Here is a 24,103-nt window from a genome sequence, read left to right on the forward strand (position 1 = left end):
CCGAATCGTTCAACTGTTGGTCGGAAACGACTTCGGTTGAAGGCAGGCGAGACTTGTATTATGAAAAACCTAAGCTGCTTACATAACGATCTATTTTGACACATATTACTAGGTACTCTGCCAAGTTCAGTAAAATGAATGTACATTGCGATCGGCGTTTCATAAACATCGCTCTGAGTTTCTTAAAGTATTTTTTTCTTTTTGAAAAATTTTGTGAGTTCGATTTCTTTTATGTATTTCTATGCCCCTCAAGTGAGATATCAATATACTCACTATGAATATTGCCTCTGTAGAAGATTAAATATAACGTGAGATGAATGCATGTTCGAATAAATCATTTTTGAATATATAAATGGTATATTTACATAAGCCTGGCGGGTCTATGGTAGAAATAAATGACACTACTGCTAAGATAAAACAGTTTGAAGATTCCGTTTTCATTAAAACCACAATAGGTCAATGTTCATACGATGGTCTCTCTCAGAAGAACAACGAGAAAGTTTGAATCTTGAATTAGATTACTTTCTGCTTTCATTGCCTCCTGAAAAGAGGTTTTTACATCTGTTGATGATATTGGAGTAAAGGTTCCATGAAAAAGTACGTACATCGCTAGGTATCTTTTTTCTCCATTTATTTTAATTTCCCTTTTTGTCTTGTTCTGTTTTGTCTTCTTTTTTGTTTTTTTGTGTTTTGGTTTTTAGTTTTTTAGGTAATCTTATAAAGTTTTCTCAGGTACAGTCCATGTCAATCCTCACCGTCCTTAACCAACGTTCTTCATTCTTCGACGTTCTTCATAAGTTTCACCCATTCTTAATTCTCTTCAGAGGCATCCCATAACGAAGCTAAAATAACTAAATAACTGAACGTGTCCAGGTGCTCGTGAAATTGAATAGCGGTAATCTAGGAATGATAATGGAAATTATGATAAAGACTGGAAAAATAACAGGTGAGAGCTCATGGCGACTTCCTGTTAGCCTCACTTATTTGATGAGAGGATTAACAATACTTAGAATTTAAATGGAAAAAAAAAGCAGGGTCTTAATCTCTGCAATGGGTGCAAAGGAAGAACAAACTTTGCTTGCCATGGCGATGCGTAGTATGTAAGAATCATTTTTGCATCATCAAAGAGGCAATATCCTAATTTTAGACCTCTGCCATTTTTTGTTTATTCGCATATCTTTGCATAATTAGTAACAACGTCACCACTTTACCCAAAGTCGATCTGTTGAGAATGATTACATTCACGAATGTATTTGTGCCTTAGATCGTGATACAATAAATGAAAGCCTGAGCAACTGAACATAGACTCGCGAGAAGTCGTTTTATTGTACTTAAAGTGATAACTGAACAGATATGTGAATATTAAAGTTTTGCCAATAATGGACGAAGTAGTCGAATCTGATCATGATTTCTGATATAACAAACTACACAATTGACAGCGAATTTATAACGAAAAAATAATAATTCTTCTCTAGAAAAAAAAATATCCCTGGCAAGAGCTGACGGAAAATGAATAAAAGTAAACGCCCAAAAGACGAGATGTTTACAATCAAAACACTAACAATTGGTAGAGCGCTGCACTAGTATCGCAGAGGTCAGTGTTTCGAATCCCGTACAGGCCTGATTTTTGCTATTGCATAAATAGCGCTCTCTACTGCGAGGATCGTGCATACTAACTGATAACTGATACTGATGTCGAAATCTTATCTTCAATTAAACGTTAACTTACGCTTTCCTGCCTTAAACTTCCTTGCACGTGGAAGCTCAATTTAGTAAAAGAAGAAAAATTTTAATTTAAGAAAGCGACGGTGCAGCGAGGGAGATCAAAATACATGCACTTCAGTTCAAGTTAATACGCCAAACCGGCTCAGTTACAAACTCAGCTATTGGCAAAAAATATAATACCTCACTGCCTTCCCTGGCTTAAACAAAGAAGAAAAAAATAAATAGTTCGGTAAAGCTAACTATATTTCTGATTTTCAATGTCATTCATGTCTTTATAGCCGCTACTGTTTTTTCCTACTTCCAGTGTATAGTGTTCTCACTGCTGTTACATCATACAATTGATTTCGCATGAGCCCGTAACGTACGAACCCCACCACTCTACTAATTCACATTAAAAGGCAAAACCCCAAAGTGGCCCTTTTTGTTTGTTGTTTGTTTGTTCGTTTGCTATTTTTTTTGTCTCTTTCCAATGTTTCTTGTTATTATCATCATTGTTATTATTAATACTATTATCATTTTACTATTTTCATTACTATTGATGTCTCTTTGTCTGTTTGTTAGTTGCTGTTTTTTCAACCATCCATACATTTGGCTGAAGTGCTGCTGCCAGTTACATTTCCCCCCTCTCTAGTACTCCTTTTTCTTGCTACTGCACCAATATATAGCCCATAGCCTCAGTGTTTTTATTTCCGTGATCTCCCTCATGTTTGACTGCATTGCCGCAGGTGTTGGCTTCCTTGGGATATCCCCCTGTGCCAAATCCGATTCTAGAATCACAGCTTTGACAATCACTCTGTTCATTACCTATGATACCAATTCTTGCCTTGGAAAAGTCTTTGTTATACATGGGATCATCATAGGCATCTGCATTGAATCCCTCCTTGTTACAGGTGAGCTGCAAAGAAGCAGAAGGACCAACAAGGCTCTTCCACGTGTCACGTCCCAGTGCGGTGTTACGATATTTCCCGTCAGCGATCAGTGAGTACAGAGAGTCGACCGTCTTATTGATGACGATAAACCTGAGTTTTTGGTCGATCTCCATACCGAGACAAATCTTGGAGAAGGGCGTGCTCCAGTAGGTCGGTAGCTTGGTCTCTTTTGAGTCAAACCCAGTCTTGCCTCCTTCAGGTTGAAACACCTTTTTATCTTGCCAGTAGGTAGAGTCGAACTCAAAAGTGGTCTAAGAAAGAAAATGTAAAAAACTATTCAGGACTACCAGCCCGAAAGGTTACTCATCAGTTGTATCCCTATTGGTCTTTGCAGGAAGGCGCAGTGAACATATCAAATTACGTAACCACTCATCTATCGTATTCCAAACCAGTTTTCTCATGGAGAGTAATAAGTTTTAAAACAGTATTATAAGTAGGTAATAGGCCATTTCCGAAGCACCCTTGGCCCCTTTCTCAAAACGAGACATGGTCCTCAACAATTCCTATGAAAATGACTTTAATTTGCTTGTGAATAAAAACGTATTATCCGGTGATTAAAATAATGAGCACCAGGACTCGCTTTGAAAGGAAGAGGACGGGAAAAACTGACTTTTTGTCCATTAATTTTCATGACTGGCGTCCATCCTCCATCTCCGCATTCAAAATTTTCCATGTGGCAGAAAATGGGTACTCGTTTAGAGTCAAGGAGCAATGTAATTTCACCATTCGCTCTAGTTCTGTAGAGATAATATGCAGGGTATAATATTACATGTAGTGATAAATTAAATCTCTTTGTTAATTACCCACATTTTGACGCTAACCCTTTAAATACTACATCGATTTATAAGTCATGTGATGGGTGTTACCTTCCATATCCATTATTGTTAGAAACCGTTGCAATTTACATAGCTAAGCAATCCAAAGCACCATTTTATTCAGAATTTGATTGTCCAAGGGAAGTGCCATCTCTCTTTTTTCATTAATAATTTTTTTATGTTTTTCTCGTTTTTTAATCATCGTTAATACAGCTGTAGTTTACGTCATGGACTGAACTACAAGTGTTATCATTATGATAGTGAATGACTGGTGTTCTCTTTTTTTTTTTTTTTTTTAACCATGCCATCTAATAACAAGTACGTATAAGTATATTATCGTTTCGCTCCCCGAAAACGGACAAGTAAAAGTAGCACATAACATTGAAGTTATCTGATCACTGAAAAATTATATCCTTTTGAAACCTTACCAAGAAATCATTCCAGCTCGCTTTGTTTTTCCCCTTAGTGTTTCCGGGAAAACTTCAGTTTATTCCAACCTTAAGGTGACCATCCACAATTAGATTTTGTCCCCAATATATATTTTTTATCGTTAATCTTATTCATGTATCTATTTATGTTCAGCTTTTTTTTCCATTTTTCTCGTACTTCTCCAATAAAGCCTATTTTTCCCACCTTTCCTTTGACTTACATGTTCTTTTCATAAGCCTCTTTACAACTCGAACCTGCAAGAACAAAACCATTGAAACTGTGCTACAAGTTCTCAGTGACTATAATCTACTTGCATGACTTTGAGTTGTAAACATGACAAAATGTACTATTTTGGTTGTTTGAATAATGGATTGCACAACAGACAGTTTCAGTTCCATATGATTGTTAGCCAACCCCTTGATTCAGTGTGGGAAGCGTGGTGAAATTCCTCTGTTTGGAAATTTCAAAAGCTTCCCTCACTCGCTTCATGTTAAACTGCTCTTTAGAATAAATTTCTCCAATGTCTATATTAATTCAACTTCCCATCAACAATTAGGGACTTGTCATTGTTTATCGTCTGGGAGAGGGGAGGTGGGTTTGGAGGACTTTGGTTTGTCTCCGACGTCAGAATTCCCTGATCCTCCCATTATGCTCCACTGTACTCTCTTGATCCCCCTTGGAAAAACGAGTATATCTTTTGAAATCTTTACAAACGTAGGACTGCTATCCTGGTAAAACTTCGTCTATGTTTCTTTTTTGAAAGTGTACTTTTTGAATTGTACGTTATGCATGATATGGAAAAAATTTGGCCCACCCAACTGTTTATAGAAAAATCTAACCCTGTTGAGGACGACTGATCCACTTCCATTGCTCCTGAAAAGCATGCGATGCCCCCAAAATACTCCACCCCCCTCCCCCCTCCCATCTCCAGGGTGATAAATAATGACTGGGACTGGTTCCTTAATTTTTTTCTTTCGCATTACCCGCTGGTATATTGCAATCCTCTCCATAATATCCAGGTCGACAAATGCATTTGTAAGATCCCTGGCTATTTTTGCACTCGTGAGTGGGCTTGCAGTTGTGTCTAGCCTTGGTGCACTCGTCAATATCTGAAAATAAATTCAGAGCCTTAGCACTGTTAAACATCAATACGATAATTTCGAGTTCTGTTGACTCATATCGTACCAATTTGTTTAAAACAACCCCGCCCATTCCAGCACCAAGCAACACTCAAATGGGAGAGAGTGGGACAAGTTCGTCAATCTTCCTGACGTCTAGGTTTATATGTTCAAGTATAAATTATATATTATAATACCTCCATTACAATGACGAACCATGAATAACAAAGACGTACGTTTCTTGATTACCTGTTTCGCACCTCGCACCGATGAAACCAGCAGGACACAGACAGCGATATCCTTTATCAGTAAAACCACTTTGACAAGTGGCGTTGTTCTTGCAAGGACTTTCAACACAAGCACTCTAGAACGAATCAAAACCATAAAAGAGAAAATAGACGGCTTCTTTTCGGCTGTTTGCATCACTAGCTACTTTTTTAAGATATCAACCAATACTACTATGGATTTTCAAGAAAAAAAGTGATGGTGTAATGGCACTTGTAGCCGGCTGTTAAGAGAACAAACCTGAAAAATTTAGTTGTAAAAAAGTAAGATGACTACATATTGTTCCACTAACTAAATTGCAGTTACCTCAGATGCATGGTGGAAGAAGTTTTTCTCCTCAACCCAATCGCCTTCGTATCCTTGGTGTGTGACATTATTCAATTCACATTTGTACTTTCCATTTCCACCCGCTTGTTTCTCAAGATTGATGCTGACACAGTTGGATTCCATATGACACATAGTTTCGCAGAACTCCTGTACCATAACTTTAGCACTGCGGATCACATGGTTTTTGAGACGTTTCCCGTCAAAAGCTCCTTTAGGACCAAACTTCAAATGACGGCATTGGTCTGCATCAGAGAACTCTTAAGATATGAAGGGTTTCAGTAATGCGTTTTAGATAAACAGCGATATAGTATGGATTTTCAAGGGTAAGAAGTCTATCTACACGGAAATCATCTCTCACAGCCCCTTAATTTTTGTAACAGATTAAAATTTTTTTTTTAATTGTTTAGTCACTATTAACCAAAGTTAAGGTTGATTTCGGCACTGGAGACGGATAGATGTTTTCCGCGCACATTGAAAAACTTAACATCGAGAAAAAAAACTTGGATGCGTTTTTTGAGCATGTTGCTTTTTCACGACATCTTGGACATGTTGGAAAATAATCATTGGAATAGCAGAAACTGCACTGCACACCATTCAAAACTAACTAAATCTTACGGGTAAGGTAAGTTTCATGGAGTTGAAATTGAAGAGTATGAAGCATCCTGGTGTAAAAGCAGCTGTTCGGCAGCCATTCCAGACTTAGCGATGTACCAGTAAATATTTTTTCCGGCAGACTGAGAAGTTCCATTTGGTAAAGCGTTCTAACATTTAAAGGTGTTTGTTAGGGTCTGTTCTAACACTGATCTTACTATCTCTTTAGGATTCGAACATTTGAATTGGGTCTAAAGAGGGAAAACTCGTTATTGAAAAAGTTTCAAAACTAGCGGGCCTGATATCAATTAAGGAATCTTTGTGACAGCACACAAAAAAGTAGGAATTTCATCGTTTTTACTGACAAAATATTAAAATATCTATTTTCCGTGCCTTTCCTTTCAAACCGATATTTTAAAAAGGTATGGGTTGTAGCTGAAAGTATTTTAGATCGATCTCGACAGATAGCTGCAAACATCAATTCCAAAGCCTGCGCACCATCATAGAACCAAACTATTTCAGAGGCAACGGACATAAACATCTAGCATAGTAAGTAGAAAAAAAATGTTAAACAAACGCAAATTAAAGCCAGAGGCAAAGCTTAAGTCAAAATGCTACAACAAGAAAAGCGTTACTGTTGTTAAGACGTTGAAATGATTTTCGCCGATACCAACCTTGTGATCCGACTACCCTGAATTTCATGAAGCAAAGTTCCATCAAAAGAACGCAAACAAAAACAGTGTAGATGGCCGAATCGTTCAACACTTATTCGATTCATTTACTTCAACTTAATACAATTAAAGCCTATTAATTCCTGAACTGCAAACATAATGATCTATTTTGACGAATATCATCTGGTGCTCTACCAAGTTTAATAAATGTATGCATATTGCGATCGGCGTTTCGCAGACATCGCTCTAAATTGCTCGGAGTATTTTTTCTGTTGAAAAATCTTGTGAATTCGATTTCTTTTAAGCATTTTTATGCTCCTTAATTGAGATATATATCTTATTAACCAAGCACGAGGGCCGTACTGGGAGAATATCGGCCAGAGGTCTTGACAGTACGGACGGAGCGCAACGAGGTCTGTACAAAATAGACCGATATTCTTCCGTACAAAAAAGGGCCGATATTCTTCCAGTGCGGTCCCGAGCAAGCTTGGCTAATAAAAGATTTATTATACGACTAAAGTGCAAAGGGACACAAGTGCGGTATCATTCGGGACCATTCGGGACAGTGCCGGGTTCAATACTGAGAGAATATTGACCGGTACTAGAGCATTTTGATTGGTTGATTTTAGTTATTGGCCCTCTGACTGACCGAGTCGTGTAATAAATCCTAATACTCATTATGAATATTACCTCTGGAGAAGAGCAAATATAATGATTACTCGATAAAATTATTTTTGAATATCTGAACGGTTTATTCATATAAGCCTGGCGGGTTAGGTTCAGTCTACATTAGAAATAAATGATACTCCTGCTGAGATGAAACAGTTGGACGATTCCCACGTTTTCATTAAATCAACAATAGGTCACTGCTGATGTTCTCTTGGAGAAGAACTACTTTAGAGTTTGAAATGTGACGTAGATTCTTTTCTTCTTTCTTTTTGTTTTGTTTTTTGTTCTCTTGTTTTTCTTTTTCTTTTTTTTTTTTAACAATCATTGTGAGGTTTCTTTAATTCTTTCTGCTGGCAATTCACCACGAAAGAAAAGTGACCCAAATAACTTAAAGGTGCTCTGTAATATTGAACAGTAACTTACGAATATTAATGGAAATTGTGACAAAGACTTGCAAAATAACGAGTGAGAGCTCATAACAATTTCCTGTAAGACTCACTTGTCTGATGAGAGGTGTAGCAATGGTTGTAGCGAAGAAGCAAGCAATCGATAGGCAGAAATTAAAAATCCCGCCTTACAATGAAAACGTCAGTCAGAATAGGATCGTCTTTAGGCGGGAAGCGAAGACTTAAATATGATGGAAGATAAATAACAATGCAGAGTAGAATTTAACAGAAGGAATTCTACAATTATCGTTCATAATCTAGAGATATTTTTTAACTTTCTCTGGAAACTGCTTCGTGTAGAGAAATCCACGAAAGGGACCGGTAAGTAGCATTAATGCTTTTCTGGCTTTAATTTAAAAGCCAAATTGTCGTTTTTTAATACGTTTGTACCTTTCGTGGAGACAAATTAAAGTTGCGGTTTTAAAAGGGAAACTCTGAGGTCGATTTCCTGTCATCTCGTGCCAAACAGCTGCTTATGCTGCAATCACACACAAAGAAGGTGACGAACACAGAATGCATCGCTGAAGTTTTCAAAGTGCAGAAAGATTTTGATTGATCAATAACCATTTTCAGTGCTTTATCCCCTGGAAATTATAAGTCTGAATACATTTTCTAAACCATAGAGAATAACTATTTTTTTTAGTTTGTTATAATGCAGAAGAAAGTGTCAGGACTGTAATGTTACAGTGTTGTTAATTCCTTGCTACATGTATGACCAGTCCAATAGAAACTATATTGAAACTAACCTTGCGATTTGGGTATCATACAGCAGAGCTGCAATAAAGGAAGAAAGATAATAAAAAAATACATGGCAAACGTAGCTGGAGAAATTCCCTGGTGTTGTACACGAGAAACAAAGCTTTTAAGCGTTTTTCGACCCGACGTATGATTAATGTAGTCTTTAATAAATAACGATCTTCACATAAAAATAATTTATGTAGCAAAAGAAACTCAAATTTCATCCTACTACGTCATGCTTATTCCATCAGTCACTCCAAAGAAGGCAAGAAATGGACATTTCTCGATATCTCAGCGGATTTCCACGTAGTCTGAAGTAAAAATAACCCCCCAAAAAGATGAAAAACCTCGGTTAATTTAGTACAGATAATATATGTTTATTTAAAGAAAGCGACGGTGCAGCGAGGAAGATCAAAATACATGTAGTTCAGTTCAATTTATTATGCCAGACCATCTCAGTCACGGACTCAGCTGTTGACAAAATATCTGGCTATAAAACATAAAATACCTGACTGCCGTCAGTGGCTTAAAATAAAGCAAAAAAAATATTTATCACTGATACGGTGAAGGTTCATGTAGCTATATTTCTGAATTTTAATGTCAATCTTGTCCTTGAAGCTGCTACTGTTTTTTTTTTCCTTTCTCCATTATATAGTGTACTTACTGCTCTCTTACATGTTACAAATAAGCAGCTCTATATGATGCTGATTAAGAAGTTACCTAAAACACCATCATTCTACCACTTCACAGTAAAAGGCAAAACTACAGTGTCCCTTTTTGTTTATTTGTAAGTTTGTTTATTGGATGGTTAGTTTTTATTTCTATCTCTTTCCCATGTTTTATCATTATTATTATTATTATTATTATTATTATTATAATCGCAGTACTGAACTTCTAGATGCTGAGCTTACTAAAAAAAAAAAAGAAAAAAAAACAGGGCGTAACAACGTAACCTATGTTCCTAACGGAATTATAACTTTCTATGATATACAACGTGCAGAAATGGCGGGAAACCAATAACACTAATTAAGACAACTCGTGTTCCTTTAAAAACCTAATTTAAAAACGACTTCCTAAAATTTGCTAGAAAGACTGGCCACTGGTTACTATCAATTTCGCTAACTATTTACAATCTATCTTAAAGACAATTAGAGAGCAACCTTGAATGTCCGGGCAATGCGGAGCGTACTTGAAATGACCGATCTCTGAATTAGCCTTAAGATTTCTCTGCATCTTATTATTATTATTATTATTATTATTATTATTATTATTATCATTATCGTCATTACTATTATCATTGCTATTGATGTCTCTCTGTTTGTTTGCTAGTTGTTGTTTTTTCAACCATCTATACATTTGGTTGTAGTGCTGTCGCTATTCACATTTTCCCTCTCCTTTATTCCTTTTCTTGCCACTGCACCAATATGTAACCCATAGCCTTAATGTTATTATCTCCGTTATCTTCTCCATGTCTGACTGCGTTGCCGCAAGTGTTGTTTTCGTAGGGATATCCTCCTGTACCAAAGCCGATTCTAGAATCACAGCTTTGACAACCATTCTGTTCACTACCAATTGTCGTTGTTGGACAACAATAACTGTATTCGCAGGAACACCGCTCACGTTACTCCTAACTCAACTTGTTTTTATCTTACACATGAGCACGCAGCCCAAAGCAAAGAGCCGACCTGTCAATTCACATGGCAACGAAACACTCTTAAAATAAAAGTACAGGACGCGGGAGGGACACCAATGATACCAATTCTGGCCTTGGAAAAGGTTAATTTAAGTCTAGGATCATCTTACAGTGTAGGCATCTGCATTGAATCCCTTAATCTAGCAGTTGAGCTACATCGAAGCAGAAGGACCAATAAGGCTCTTCCACGTGTCACGCCCCAGTGATGTGTTGCGATGATTCCTATCAACGATCAATGGGTACAGAGAGTCCGCCTCCTCATTTATGACGATAAACCTGTGCTTTCGGGCGACCCTCAAGCCAAGACAGATCTTTGAGAAGCATGTGCTCCAGTAAGTTGATAACTTGGTCTCATTTGAATCAAACCCAGTCTTGCCTCCTTAAAGGTGAAATTCCATTTTATCGTCCCAGTATAGAGAGTTGAATTTAAAAGTGGTCTAGGTAAAAATGCAAAAAGCTATTCAGGACTACTAGCTCCAAAGATTAATCATCAGTTGTATGCGTCGTGGTCTTTACAGAATAGTCCTTATTTTCAAAACGACTTTAAAGGAGTTTAATTTTCTTGTAACTGAAAACTTCCCGTCATATGGACACCGGGACTCGCTCAGGAAAATAGGCCAAAGGTTATTCGGAAATGGGCTATTGGAAGCAATTGTGATCCCAGGCTGGGCATTACGCGCTGTCATCTTATACTTTTTGTTCATAACATGATGTGATATATAGTTGTATGTGTTCTATGTGGATGTGCTCTATATGTATATGTTAGGTGATTGGCTACATAGTTATGAGGGAGTATGTTTGTGAATACTGCTATTGTACACGCTTTCCAATATTTTTCAATATTTTCCGTTGTCAGGGATTTCTTCCCTTTTGCCCATCCACATTACTTTTGGTCGACAGTATTTTCGAAAGGTAAAAAGTTCACACTGAAAAGGAAACATTTTTCTCTAATTCATTACCCCATAAACGGGAAGAGATTAAAGGGTCTTTGATACGTGGTTCATGGTAAAACTTATCCAATGCTCAAACCCGCATCTTTGATCTGTCAAAGATGGGAAAAATTAGCTTACTTCTCTTCTAAAACTGAGATACACCATAGATTTTTTTACATCGAGAACGTAAAGGAAGAAGAGGGGAAAACTTACCTTGCTTCCGTTAATTTTCATGACCTGCGTCCATCCTCCAACTCTGCATCCAAAATTTTCCATGTGGCAGAAAATGAGAATTGGTTTGAATTCAAGGAGCAGCGTAATAGCCCAATTCCAAGTTATCGCATGACAGAGCCCTGGTGCTGAAGTTGTGGCACGAGAGCGAGGCTATGTGCGAAGTGCTGCGTGATGGCGCGAAATATAAAAGCTCATAAGGAAGATTTCATGCTCGCTCAATCGTTTTGTTTATAAGATGGTTAATTGTTCTGTTGCTTGCTGCACAAATGGGAATCAAAATCGTCGAGATCTTTCGTATTTTTTCTTTTCCGTCGGTAAGGCAAGTGAGCCTAACAACTCGGAATCGGACTACTTCAACACTCACTTTAGTTCTGTTTAGACAATATATAGAGTATGATACAACGTGTCGTGATAAATTGATATAACTTTAATGAAAAATATTTTTTTTAATTCACCCATATATTTACACTGAGCCTTAAAGTACCACCTCGATTAATAAGTCATGTGAAGGATGTTATATTGTTGTGAGAAACCGTTGCAATTTACAATTTGATTGTCCGAGGGAAGTGCTATCTTTCTGCTTTCTTTATAATCTTTCTTGAGTTGTTTGCGGTTTTCAATGATTGCATATAACTTACATCAACTTTAATTTAATACAAATGTTACCACAATGAACGACTATTTTTTTTTTTCGTTTTGTTTTAACAGGCCATCTTAAAACAATTGCACAAGAGTCAATTTCCGTTTCGCTTTCAAAAAAGTGACAATGATCTCCTTTTTGAAACTTCAGCTCGCTTTTTTTTTCTACCTTTGTGTTGCCAATTTTTACAGGGAAAGCTTCAGCTTGTCTAATCTTTGGGTGACCATCCATGTTTAAGGTTTTGTCACAAATCTATCTAGGCAACATTATTCTTATTCATAATTCTATTTATGTTCAGCTTTTTCTTTCCTTAATTTGGTTGTACCATTACGATAAATCCTATTTTTCCTTTGACTTATATGTACTTTTCATAAGCATCCTTGCAACTGGAAACTGCGAGAACAAAAGTATTGAGACAGTGTCAAAAGTTTCCGATGATTATTATCTATTTTGTATGAAGTAAAGTTGTAAACATGGCAGATTGTACCATTTTGGTTGGTTGAATAATGGATTGCGTAGCTGACATAGTTTCAGATCCATAAGGTTTTAGGAAAATCCCATGATATCGGCGGTGTGAGAAGCGTGGTAAAATTCCCCTGTTTGTAGATTTTAAAAGCCTTCCTCGCCCGCATCATGAGATGTTTACAATTAAAATACTAATCAAAATAACTGATACTGATTTCGAAATATTATCTTGAATTAAACGTTAACTTATACTTTCCTGGTTTAAACTTCCTTGCTCGTGGAAACTTAATTTAGTAGCAGAAAAAGATATATTTTTTTAAGAAAGCGAGGATGTAGCGTGGGAGATCAAAATACCTGCACTAGAGTTTAAGTTAGTATGCCAGTGGCTCAGTTACGAACTCAGTTGTTGACCAAATGTCTGACTTTGCAACGTTGAATACCTGACCGCTTTCACTGGCTTAAACAAAAAAGTAAAAAAAAAATTAATGTATATCACTGATACGGTAAAGCTCGCTATATTTCTGATTTCGATGCTACTGTTTTTTTCCTACTCCAGGGTATAGTGTTTTCCCTTCCTTACATAATTCAATTGATTTCGTACGAGCCAGTATCCTACAAACTCCACCACTCTACCAATTCACAGTAAAAAGCAAAACACCAAAGGGACCCTTTTTGTTTATTTGTTGCTTGTTTGTTTGTTGGCTAGTTTTCTTTTCTTTTTGTTTTCTTTCCAATGTTTTATTGTTATTATCATTATTATTATTATTATTATTATTAGTGTTATTATTAGTACTATTATCATTATGACTATTTTTGTTACAGTAACTATTGATGTCTCTTTGTTTGTTTGTTAGTTGCTGTTTTTTGAACCATCCATGCATTTTGCCGTAGTACTGGTGCTATTTACTTTTTACCCCTCTGGTACTCATTTTTTCTTGCTACTGCACTAATATATAGCCAATAGCCTTAATATTTATATCATCGTGATCTTCCTTGTGTTTGACTGCGTTGTCGCAAGTGTTTTCTTCCTGGAGATATCCTCCTGTGCCAAATCCGATTCTAGAATCACAGCTTTGACAATCCTTCTGTTCATTACTTATGATACCAATTCTTGCTTTGTAAGTATCTGTTATACTTGGGATCATCATAGGAATCTGCATTGAATCCCTCCTGTTTAAAGTTGAGCTCTAAGAAGCAGAAGGACCAATAAGGCTCTTCCAGGTGACACGCCCCAGTGAGGTGTTACGATATTTCTGGTCAGGAATCAGTGAGTACAGAGAGTCAGCCGTCGTCCTGAGTTTTCAGTCGACCTCCATACCGAGACAAATCTTGGAGAAGGATGTGCTCCAGTAGGTCGGTAGCTTGGTCTCTATTGAATCAAACCCAGTCTTGCCTCCTTCAGGTTGAAACACCATTTTATCCTCCCAGTATGTAGAGTCGAAATCAAAAGTGGTTTAATAAAAAAAAAAATGCAAAAAACGATTCAGGATTACCAGCCCCTAATATTACTCATCAGTTGCATTTTTTATCCCTGGTGGTCTTTACAAGAAGGCACACCAAACTTATCAAATTACGCAACCATGCATTTATCGTATTCTCAATTCGTTTTCTCACCGTGAGTATTAAGTTATATACCAATATTATGAGTAGGTAATAGGTCCTTTATGAACTACTCTTGGCCTCTTTCTCAAACCGAGACCTGGTCTTCAACAATTCGTATGAAAATGACTTTAAATTGCTCGTGAATAGAAACGTATTATCATTTAAAAGAATGAGCACCATGAATCGCTTTGAAAGGAAGAGGAGGAGAAAAACTGACCTTGTTTCCGTTAATTTCAATGACTGGCGTCCATCCTCCATCTCCGCATTCAAAATTTTCCATGTGGCAGAAAATGAGTACTGGTTTAGAGTAAAGTAGTTTTAGATGAATAACGATATAGTATGGATTTGTTATGAAAATGAATATAGTTTATATCTGACCACTTGCTGCAGAGGCTGAATTACGAGTGCGGTGTAAGGTTGAGAACAGACGTCAGCATATCAGGCTTCTCTGGCAGCCGCTTCAGTCTATCGATCTCACCCATCCCACCAAGGAGAAGAATTCTATCTACATGGAAATCATCTCTCACAACCCCCTTTTTTTAAGTAGATTTAACCAAATTATTGTTATCTTTGTGTTTAATATTTTAGTCACCATTAACCAAACTTAAGGTTGATTTATGTATGTATGTATGTATGTATGTATTTATGTATGTATGTATTTATGTATGTATGTCATAATTTGGATATATCAACAAAGTTGAAATGGTAAATTGGCCACCGTAACGATTACAAAAGCTGACGTTTCGAGCGTTAGCCCTTCGTCGGAGCTTTTGTAATCGTTACGGTGGCCAATTTACCATTTCAACTTTGTTGATATATCCAAATTATTTCGTTACTCCCACCGACGCAGCCCCAAACAGTTTCTTTCGAAACTATCAGCCTTTATTCATGTGTATGTATGTATGTGTGTATGTATGTATGCATGTATGTATGTATGTATTTCGGCAACGGAGAAGGATAAATGTTTTCCGCGCACACTGAAAAACTAAAAAGCGAGAAAAAAAACTTGGATGCGTTTTTGAGCATATTGCTTTTTCACACCATCTTGGACATGTTGGAACATTCTCATTGGAATAGCAGAAACTGCACTGCACACCATCCGAAACTAATTAAATCTTACGTCTAAGGTAAGGTCCATGGAGTTAAAATCGAAGAATATACAACATTATGGTGTAAATTGGCCACCGTAACGATTACAAAAGCTGACGTTTCGAGCGTTAGCCCTTCGTCGGAGCGAGTTATGGTGTAAAAGCAGCTGTTCGGTAGCTATTCCAGACTTAACGATGTACCGGTAAATATTTTTCCGGCAAACTTAAAAGTTCACCTGTGAGTTTGCTTAAAATGTGATCCATTTGCTAAATCGTTCTAACATTTAAGGGCATTTGCTAGAGTCTGTGTTCTAAAGCTGGTCTTAGTATCTCTTCAGGATTTGAACTTTTGAATTCGGTCTAAAGAAGGAGAAATCGTTATAGAAAAAGTTTCAAAACTAGTGGGCCCGATATCGATTAAGGAATTTTTATGACGACACAAAAAGTAGCTTTTAAAAATGTTTCCTTTCCGCGCCTTTCCTTTCAAACCGAATTAAAAATGGTATGGATTGTAGCCTGAAGTATATTAGACCGATCCCGACAGATAGCTGCCAACATCATTTCCATAGCTTGCGCACCATCATAGAAAGAAATTATTTCAAAGGCAACAGAAATAAACATCTAGCATAATAAGTAAATAAAATCAACAGGAAACAAACATATAGTAAAGCCAAAGCCATAGCTTAAGTCAATATGCCAACAAAAGGAAAACTGCTCCTGTTGTTAAGACGTTAATATGACTTTCGCCGCTCCTAACCCTGTGATCCGACAACCCTGAATTTTATGGCGCAAAGTTCCATCAAAAGAACGCAAGTAAAAACGATATACATGGCCGAATCGTTCAAACTTACTCAATTCATCTACTTCTTTTTATCGGAATATACCGTTGAAGCTTATTAAATATCCGTGTCACTGATGTGTCATCTGCCACCAGTAGAACGATAGCTGGGGAATAACAGTGCTTATTATCCAACTACACTTCGTAGAGTACAGATAACGCCAGAGACGAGTACAAATATCACGCGGTATTTGTACTGTAGAGTACCGGTTAAACAGGTTTTCTCGCATCACGCAAGCGAATAATTGAATTGTAGCTACGAAAAAAAAAGTGGCGGACAATTTGAATCATATTTCTGACGACGAAGAGTCAGAATGGCTGGCAAATATGCATCCAAGTTTATTAGATGAATCGAACGAAGAAAAACAGCTTGATGACGTGGAAATTTCTTCATTTATTGACAACGATAACGCGCCAATTTCGTTCCGCTTCGCATACTTCTGTCACGCTTTCTCCGTAAATAAATATCCGCGAAATTCGCCCGCATTGAAATAACAGTTTGGCGTGTTGGATAATAAATATCTTATACAATGAATATATGAAGTTCATATATTTTAAACTGCGGTATTAAAATACGTATGATGCACGATCCTTCGCAGTAGATAACGCTATTTATGCAATAGCGAAAATCAGACCTGAAAAAATCAGGCCTGTACTGGATTCGAACCACTGACCTCTGCGATACTAGTGCAGCGCTCTACCAATTGAGCTAACAAGCTAACTGGGAGCAGGCCGTTAAGTTGATTCGTAATAAACCCGTGATGATAAATCAGATACAATGAATATATGAAGTTCATATATTTTGAACTGCGGTATTATACGTATTATACGTATGATGCACGATCCTTCGCAGTAGATAGCGCTCTTTATGCAATAGCGAAAATCAGACCTGAAAAAATCAGGCCTGTACGGGATATGAACTTCATATATTCATTGTATCTGATTTATCATCACGGGTTTATTACGAATCAACTTAACGGCTTGCTCCCAGTTAGCTTGTTAGCTCAATTGGTAGAGCGCTGCACTAGTATCGTACAGGTCAGTGGTTCGAATCCCGTACAGGCCTGATTTTTTCAGGTCTGATTTTCGCTATTGCATAAATAGCGCTATCTACTGCGAAGGATCGTGCATCATACGTAATAGATATCTTATTAGAAGTTTTGTTGTTTAGTATCGCTGAGTAGTTTTACCCATTATTTGTATTTTGACTCGCCCTACGGGCTCGTCAAAATACGGCAGAACTCGTGAAAATACTCAGCGATACTACACAACAAAACTTCTTATAAGATATATTTATTAATCATGGTTTCGTGAGTATTTCAGCTGTTAGCATGGGGAGTATCATCATTGATAATTCACGCAAAAAGACTTGATTGCAGTTTCGCCTAGGTGACATGGTATTCTTATCTATATACTGTTTCCTAGGAGAGAAATTGGCCGGGAAGGGCTTTGGTTCAAGGCAGGCAAGACTTGTATTTTGAAAAACCTGAACTGCATACATAATGATCTATTTTGATGCTTAACGATCTGGTGCTCTGCCAAGTTGAATAAATGAGTGCATATTGCGATCGGCGTTTCGTAAACATTGCTCTAAATTGCTCAGACTATCTTTTTTCTTCAGGAAAATTTTGTGAATTCGATTTATTTTAAGCATTTTATGCCCCTCCGGCCGAGATATTGTAATACTTACTCTAAATATTACCTTTGTGGAAGATTAGATATAGGGTCAGATAGATGCGTCCTCGATTAAATCATTTTTGAATATCTGAATTGTTTCTTAAAATGCGCCTGGTGGTTGCAGCTTTTTCTATGGTAGAAATGAATAATACTCCTGCTGAGATAAAACCGTGGGAAGATTCCCACGTTTTTATTAAAACAACATGTCCATGTTCATATGATGGTCTCTCTCAAAGAAACAACAAGAAAGTTTGAAAGTTGAATTAGATCATTTTTCATTTTGAAAAGAGGTTTTATAGCGGTTGCTGATATTGGAATACAAACGAAAAGTAGGTAAAGCTTACTTAGGATCCGTATGGCTCATCGGGCGGCGATTAACTCCGGTTTCCGTAGAGTGAAGCGACTAGTAGTAATTCTACCCCCCTCCCTTGGATGGAATGCTGGTCCATCGCAGGGTTACCCCCAGCATTAAAGTCACCAGTACCCATTTAAACACCTAGCCTTTTTGTTTTGTTTTGTTTTGTCTTGCTTTTTATTTTTTGTTTGTTTTTTTAAAACGGTATATTATTATTGTTGATGTCTTTCTGTTTTGTTAGTTTATTTTCTTTTCAACCATTCATGCATTTAGCTGTAGTGCTGGTGCTATCTACATTTTACTCATTTTGAACTCCTTTTTCTTGTTACTGCACCATTATATAACCCATAGCATTAATGTTTCTATCTCCACGATCTCCTTTATGTTTGACAACGTTGCCGCAAGTGTTGTCTTCCTGAGGATATCCTCCTGTGCCGAATCCAATTCTAGAATCGCAGGTTTTACAATCATTCTGTTCATTACCTATGATACCAATTCTTGCCTTGGATTTGTCTTTGTTAAACCTAGGAGCATCTGCATTGAATCCCTCCTTGTTACAGTTGGGCTGCAAAGAAGCAGAAGGACCAGTAAGGTTCTTCCACATGTTACGCCCCAGTGATGTATCGCGATATTTCCCGTCAGCGATCAGTGAGTACAAAGAGTCGGCCTTCTTATTGATGACGATAAACCTGAGTTGTCTGGCGATCCTCATACCAAGACAGATCTTGGAGAAGGATGTGCTCAATGTTGTGGTTGGTAAGTCGATGGTATTCAGCAATGTGATTGCTGGCATCATCTTTCCTCGTCGCCCGTCTGTGTTCAGTCAGTCTTGTTGTGAGGTTTCTGCCAGTCTCACCAATGTAGGAGGCTTGGCAGTCGGAACAATTGATCTTATAAATCGTTCCCTGTCCATTCCTCGGTTCGTCTTTGTCTTTAACGTTGGTTAGTAACTGACGCAGTGTGGTGATGGGTTTGTGGGCGACGCGGATATTGAAGGGTAGTAAGATGCGCGAGATGTTTTCAGACATGCCTTTTATGAACGGTATGGTTGCTGAAGTCGTAGGGGTTGCGGTGTCGTTTGTTTCGGTAGTCGTAGTGGGTAGGTGAGTGTTTCGTCGGATGAAGTCGTTGTTGTAGTTGTTCTTCGTAAAAACACAGTGAAGGTATTTGTTCTCGTCGGATAAGCTGTCTGTCGAGTCGCATACTAGTTGTGCGCGTCGTGTTAGAGTTCTGATAGTTTTGGCTTTGTGTGATGTAGGGTTGTAGGATGACTCATCTAGTAATCTGTCGGTGTGTCGGTTTCCTGTAAACTGTCGTCCCCAATGAGTTGTCGTTGTGGCTTACCAGGCAGTCTAGAAAAGGAAGTTTGCCATTTTCTTCGACTTCTCTGGTAAACTGTATGTCAGTGTTTTGTTCATTAAGGTGGTGGTGGAATGCGTCAATTTCGTCGTGTCGAACGGCGGTAAAGGTGTCGTCAACGTAACGTAACCAAAGCGGTATCGTTTATCAGCAAGTCGACAGGGCGCGTTCCTCGATGTTCTGCATTACAATTTCTGCTATAACAACAGAAACTGGAGACCCCATGGCAGTGCCGTGTAACTGTTTGTAGTGTTTACCGTTGTACTGAAAGTAAGTAGACGTTAGGCAAATGTTTAGCAAGTCCATCATGTCGTCTGTCGGTAGTGGTAGTGGGTCGCCAGATTGTCGGATTGCAGTCTCAGTGCATTGTAATGCCAATTGAAGTGGAATACTTGTGAACAGTGATTTCACATCAAATGACACTAGTTTGTAGTCGTCAGGTATCTGAACAGTCTTGGTAGCGTTAATGAAGTCTTCAGTGGATTGTAGTTTATGTCTGGATTTGTCGGTTAGCGGTTGTAGTATTGTCGTCCGGTACTTGGATAGTTGGTATGTGGGAGAGCCACAGAAAGAAACAAAAGATCGCATCAGGAAACCAGGTTTGTGTAGTTTCGGCAAACCGTAGAGTTTCGGTGGCTGTGGTACCGAGCACCTCAGTCGATAGTACCGTTGGGTGTCAAAGGCGTTCGTTTTCTTGAGTGTCAGTAGTTTACTGTTGAGTTTACGTTGAAGTGCAGGAGTTGGGTCACGTTTGAGTTCTTCGTAGGTTCGTTTGTCGTTAACTAGTGCGTCCATTTTGTCGTGATAGTCAGTTTTGTCCATAACAACAGTAACTCGTCCTTTGTCGGCTGGTAGGATGAGTATGTTCTCGTCGTTTCTCCGTCGTTTCAGTGCGCGTTGTTCGTCTTTAGTCAAGTTGCTGTCATGTAGTGACGTTGATTGTATAGTGGAGGCAATTCTGCTTCTGATGTTATCCTTGGTCGGCTCAGATAGCTCTCGTTGCCGAGACAGGGCCGCTTAAACACTAGACACAATAGCCTTGGTCGGTATGCGTTTAGGTGTTTCTGAGTGTTTTAGTCCGTATGATAGTACCTGAGTTTCAGTCTTGTCTAAGGAACGAGAAGAAATGTTACTTACCCAGTTGTCGTCCGGTTCGCCTCGTCTCTTTTCTTTGTCGCGTAGCAGTCGTGTCAATTTTTGTTGATGTCCAGTGCGGGCGCGTTCAGTCGTCTTGTTGGCTGGTTTGTCGGCAATTGTCGTAACGGTGTCAAGTAGGTCAGTTGGTATCAGCTGTTTCATTTGGTCGTGTAGTTGTCGTAGTTTGTTTCTGTGGCGTTTGAGTCTTCTGTGGCAATCATTTATCCGCGCTTTGACCAGTCGTCTGCAGGTGGCGCACGACTAGTATGTGACTCGACAGACAGCTTATCCGACGAGAAAAAATACCTTCACCGTGTTTTTACGAAGAACAACCACAACAACGACTTCATCCGACGAAACACTCACCGACCCACTACGACTACCGAAACAAACGACACCGCAACCCCTACGACTACAGCAACCATACCGTTCATAACAGGCATGTCTGAAAACATCTCGCGCATCTTATTACCCTTCAATATCCGCGTCGCCCACAAACCTATCACCACACTACGTCGGTTACTAACCAACGTTAAAGACAAAGACGAACCGAGGAACAGACAGGGAACGATTTATAAGATCAATTGTTCCGACTGCCAAGCCTCCTACATCGGTGAGACTGGCAGAAACCTCACAACAAGACTGACTGAACACAGACGGGCGACGAGGAAAGGTGATGTCAGCAATCACATTGCTGAACACCATCGACTTGACAACCACAACATTGACTGGGACTCTGCGCAATGCCTAACCTACAGCACTGGCCATTTTCAACGACTGACTCTGGAAAGCTGGTTTACTAACTTTGAACAGACTCCCCTAAGCAGATGTCAACAACTACCCGCTCCATACAAACGACTCATTCACGACATAAACATCACAAACGACCGAAAAAGAACGACCTAACTTTACCGACAGATCGAAACAGACCAATCACGACCGACTTACGTCACTTGAGCCTTAGAGCCAATAACATCACGGCAAAACCAACCAATCATTTCACACGAACTGGAATAAGAACATTCTACTGACAAGTCATTCACTTGACTCTCATGATGACTTCCGCACAGGTTGTCGAAACGTCAGTCACTACCACCGACAACAGTCCTTTTCAAGACTACACTCACCCGGACGATCAGACTACACCTTCACATGTTACCCCCGGGTTCAAACCATTTACTGCATCCTTATTTTTCGCATTATTGTTTTGGGCTCTGCTCCCACTGCGCAGGTTAAATTTAGAGACACCCTTATACACTATCATGTAACCAAAGGTAAAGTTCATTTCGGCACTGAAGACGGATAGATGTTTTCCGCACTCGTTGAAATACTTAACAGCGAAATAAAACTCTAATGCGCTTTTTAGGGCATATTGCTTTTTCACGCCATTTTCGAAATGCCGCAACCTAATCGCCGGAATAACAGGACCTGCGCTGCACACAATCCAAAATCAATTAAATATTACGGGAAAGGTAAGTTTTGTGGAGTTGAAATCGAAGAACATGCAGCGTCATGGTGTAAACTGAGTTGCTGATTGGCAGCCATTCTAGACTTAACGATGTACTGGTAAATTTTTTTTTTCGGCAAACTGAAAATTTTACCTGTGAGTTTGCTCAAAATGTGACCCATTTGCTAAAGTGTTCTAACAGTTAAAAGCGTTTCCTATAGTCAGTTCTAACACTGATCTTACTAACTCTTTAGGATTTCAGCATTTTTATTGGGTCTAAAGAAGGAGAAATCGTTATTACAAAAGTTTCAAAACTAGCTGGTCTGATTTCGAGTAAGGAATTTTTGTGACAGCACAAAAAGTAGGAATGTCGTCGTCTTTACCAACAAAATTTTAAAATGTTTCCTTTCCACGCCTTTCCTTTTAAACCGGAGTAAAAAAGGTATGGATTGTTGCCGGTAGTATATTAGATCGATCCCGACAGCTGCAAACATCATTTCCATAGCCTGTGCACTATCATAGAAGTAAATTATTTCAGAGGAAACAGACATAAACATCTAGCGTAATAAGTAAAGAAACAAACTGTAAGCAAACACCAATTAAAGTCAAAGCTATAGCTTAAGTCAAAATGCCAAAAACAAGAAAACGATTACTGTTGTTAAGACGTTGATATGAGTTTCGCCGATATTAACCTTGTGATCCGACAACCCTAAGTTTTATGACACAAAGTTTCATCAAAAGAACGCAAACAAAAACATTGTACATGGCCGAGTTGTTCAACACTTATACGATTCATTTACTTCAACTTAATGGAAAATACAGTTGAAGCTTATTAATTATCTCTGTCACTGATATGTCGTCTTCAACAAATAGAATGATGGTTGCGGTTTTTATTAATCATGGTTTACCTAGTATTTCAGCTGTTAGCATAAGGACTATCATCATTGATAAGTCATGCGAAAAACCTGGACTGTAGTTTCTTCTGGGTGACATGGTATTTTTATCTATGAACTATTCTATAATGAAGAAATTGGTCGACAAAGCCCTAGTTCAAGGCAGGCGAGACCTGTATTATGAAAACCCTGACCTGCATACCTAATGATCTACTTTGACGCATATTATCTAGTGCTCTGCAAAGTTTAACAAATGTATGCATATTCCGATCTGCGTTTTGCAAACATCGCTCTAAATTGCTCAGAGTATTTTTTCTTGTGAAAAATCTTGTGAATTTGACTTCTTGTAAGCATTTCTATGCTGCTTAAGTGAGATATTCTAATACTCATTATGAATATTACCTCTGGAGAGGAGTAAATATGACGATTACTCGATAAAACCATTTTTAAGTATCTGAACGGGTTAGGCTCAGCCTACGGTAGAAATATGATACTCCTCCTGAGATAAAACAGTTGCAAGATTCCCACGTTTTGAAAATCAGCAACAAGTCAGGACAGGATGTTATCTCAGAGAAAAACTATTTGAGATTTTGAAATGTGACGTAGATTCTTTTCTTCTTTCTTTTTTTTTATTTTTTTGTGTTGACTTGTTTCTTCTTTTTTCAAAACGGTAACGAATTATCATTAACGTTATTTAAATTTTTTAGGCGCAATCCATGTGAATCCTCGCCATCCCTCACCAACATCCTTCTTCATAAGTTTCACCTATTTTTTTTTTAAACAATAATTGCAAGGTTTCTCTAACTCTCTCTGGAGGCAATTCACCACGAAGCAAAAGTGACCCAAAGAACTTAAAGGTGCACTGTGATATTGAATAGTGGTAATTAACGAATAGTAATTACAATTCTGACAAAGTCTGGCAAAATAATGGATGAGAGCTCATGGCGATTTCCTGTAGGACTCACTTGTTTGATGAAAGGTGTAGCAATAGTTGTAGCAA

At 38.2% G+C, this 24,103-nt stretch overlaps 1 protein-coding gene across 1 annotated transcript; it reads right to left on the reverse strand.

Moving 5' to 3' along the window:
* Nucleotides 1-1,240: 1,240 nt before the first annotated feature.
* LOC111345633 (uncharacterized) lies at nt 1,241-18,979 on the reverse strand. The gene is made up of 7 exons (XM_088725026.1): nt 18,613-18,979; nt 5,608-5,885; nt 5,266-5,380; nt 4,882-5,007; nt 4,119-4,152; nt 3,265-3,391; nt 1,241-2,905 (listed from the first exon to the last, which is right to left on the reverse strand). The coding sequence occupies exons 1-7, from the start codon at nt 18,977-18,979 to the stop codon at nt 2,372-2,374; spliced, it is 1,581 nt and encodes a 526-aa protein (XP_088581152.1). The 3' UTR covers nt 1,241-2,371.
* Nucleotides 18,980-24,103: the final 5,124 nt, after the last annotated feature.

Source organism: Stylophora pistillata, chromosome 6 (genome assembly GCF_964205215.1).
Source record: "Stylophora pistillata chromosome 6, jaStyPist1.2, whole genome shotgun sequence".
NCBI classification, from domain to species: Eukaryota; Metazoa; Cnidaria; class Anthozoa; order Scleractinia; family Pocilloporidae; genus Stylophora; species Stylophora pistillata.